The sequence below is a fragment of the Lottia gigantea genome (genome assembly GCF_000327385.1).
Source record: "Lottia gigantea unplaced genomic scaffold LOTGIsca_702, whole genome shotgun sequence".
Classification (NCBI taxonomy): domain Eukaryota; kingdom Metazoa; phylum Mollusca; class Gastropoda; family Lottiidae; genus Lottia; species Lottia gigantea.
In genome coordinates, this window is record NW_008710378.1 from 12,450 (window position 1) to 14,404 (window position 1,955).

At 31.4% G+C, this 1,955-nt stretch overlaps 1 protein-coding gene across 1 annotated transcript in view; it reads right to left on the reverse strand.

Annotated features, from left to right (window-relative positions):
- LOTGIDRAFT_176064 (hypothetical protein) overlaps nucleotides 1-1,632 on the reverse strand; it is a gene marked incomplete at both ends in the record, with an annotated part of 7,823 nt that extends 6,191 nt beyond the window's left edge. Inside the window, 2 exons of the mRNA XM_009065807.1 lie at nucleotides 1,383-1,529; nucleotides 1,563-1,632. Of these exons, the coding sequence (XP_009064055.1) occupies nucleotides 1,383-1,529; nucleotides 1,563-1,632 (217 nt within the window). The remainder of the gene's footprint in view (nucleotides 1-1,382; nucleotides 1,530-1,562) is intronic.
- Between the last annotated feature and the right edge of the window lie 323 nt (nucleotides 1,633-1,955).

Genomic DNA, 1,955 nt, shown 5'->3' on the forward strand with positions numbered 1-1,955 from the left:
GGCCTCTCAATATGAAATAATAAGAAATATCTCACAATGACATTAAAACAGTCTGGTAATAACCATCTAGCATTTGAAAACCACTACATATACTTTTTGAGGTAGCTACGTATAGAATGTTTGTGTTTTGTATCAGATAAAGTCAGTATAATATGAGATGTAATTTCTGTTCCACTTTAACCTGCAAGCAAGAAACAAAAAGCTTCATTAGTTTAAAACAAAACTCGCTTACCATCTAACTTAACCATGATATACAATAATTCTTCTAAATCGTTGTCTGTAACTATTCTTCTTCACCATTAACAATAACTATTCATGTAAACCATTAACTATAACTATTCGTGTAAACAATTAACTATAACTATTCTTGTAAACCATTAACTATAACTATTCTCGTAAACCATTAACTATAACTATTCTCGTAAACCATTATCTATAACCATATTTCTAAACTATCATCTATAACTATTCTTGTAAACCATCAACTATAAATATTCTTCTTAACCATTATCTACAACTATTCTTCGTCACCATTATCTATAACTACTCTTCTTAACTATAATCTATAACTATTCTTTTTAACCATCATCTACAAAACCATTCAATACCAAACATTAGACATTAGTGTGTTACATGTCACGAGGTAACACATCTAATATACACCCACATAGTTGTAAATGCCATCACAGCTTTCATAGATGAATAATAATGTGGGTACAAATAAAAAAATCTGTAAAAATCATAGCATGTAGAGCTGGTATGCGCCGTGTAAGACGGAAGTATAGAGGCTCAATACGTGTGAACAAAAGCCTATCTTGTCATGTGATGGCCAAAATGTATACCCTAAATAGCAGCTAATTCCATTGCCGATTTGCAGGACAATATAGTCCTACGTGTAAAAGCAATTGTCTTCCCATTATGTATACGCCCACAAATTAGCGGATTCCAATACAGCTTTTGTTATAATATGTATCAAAAACGGGTTCTATAGGACATGCTATGATTGGTTGAAGTCATTAGATTTTCGTAGAAACATTCAAAGACAAATGCTTTTGGAAATACTTCAAAAGTATAGATATGTGTGAAGTTGGCTTACTTTCTGTAAAACTGTGACATTCGGTTAACATAATTTCTTTAAAACATACCGTTTCAAACATCCATTCCATATCACCACAAAAATGAAATAAAATAAAATATATTCTAATGGTAATACTACACTTCGCAACATCAGTGTTTTGTAATATGTAAAAAAAACGGGTTCCATGGGGCATGCTATGATTGGTTTAAGTCATTAGATAGGGACTGTCGTAGAAAAAACATTGAAAGACAAATATGCTTTTGGAAATACCTCAAAAATATAGATATGTGTGTAGTTGGCTTACCTTCTGTAAAACTGTGACATTCAGTAGACATAGTTTCTTTAAAACATACAGTTTCAAACATCCATTGCATATCACCGCAAAAATGGAATAAAATAAAATATATTCTAATGGAAATACTGCACTCAAAGATAAATGTTTTTGGAAGAACTTCAATAATATAGATATGTGTAGTTGGCTTACCTTCTGTAAAACTGTGACATTCAGTAGACATAATTTCTTTAAAACATACAGTTTCAAACATCCATTGCATATCACCACAAAAATGGAATAAAATAAAATATATTTTTATAGTAATACTGCAATTCGCAACAGAAGTGTTTTTGCCATGACAGTGCCATCGATTTTTCGATTTATATCCTTAAATAGGGAACGTGACTGCACAAAGCCTGCATCATACGGGGATTCATCCGATCGACTAGATGCTCTTTCTAAAGTCACTGACATAGTTAGATTTCATAAACATAACATAACTTGCCTATTGATAAGTAGTTTTTCCTGACTTTCCTGACTTTTTTTTCAAAACCACACAATTAAGCCTTCACAATCAACCACATCACTGTCAATTTAAATGAA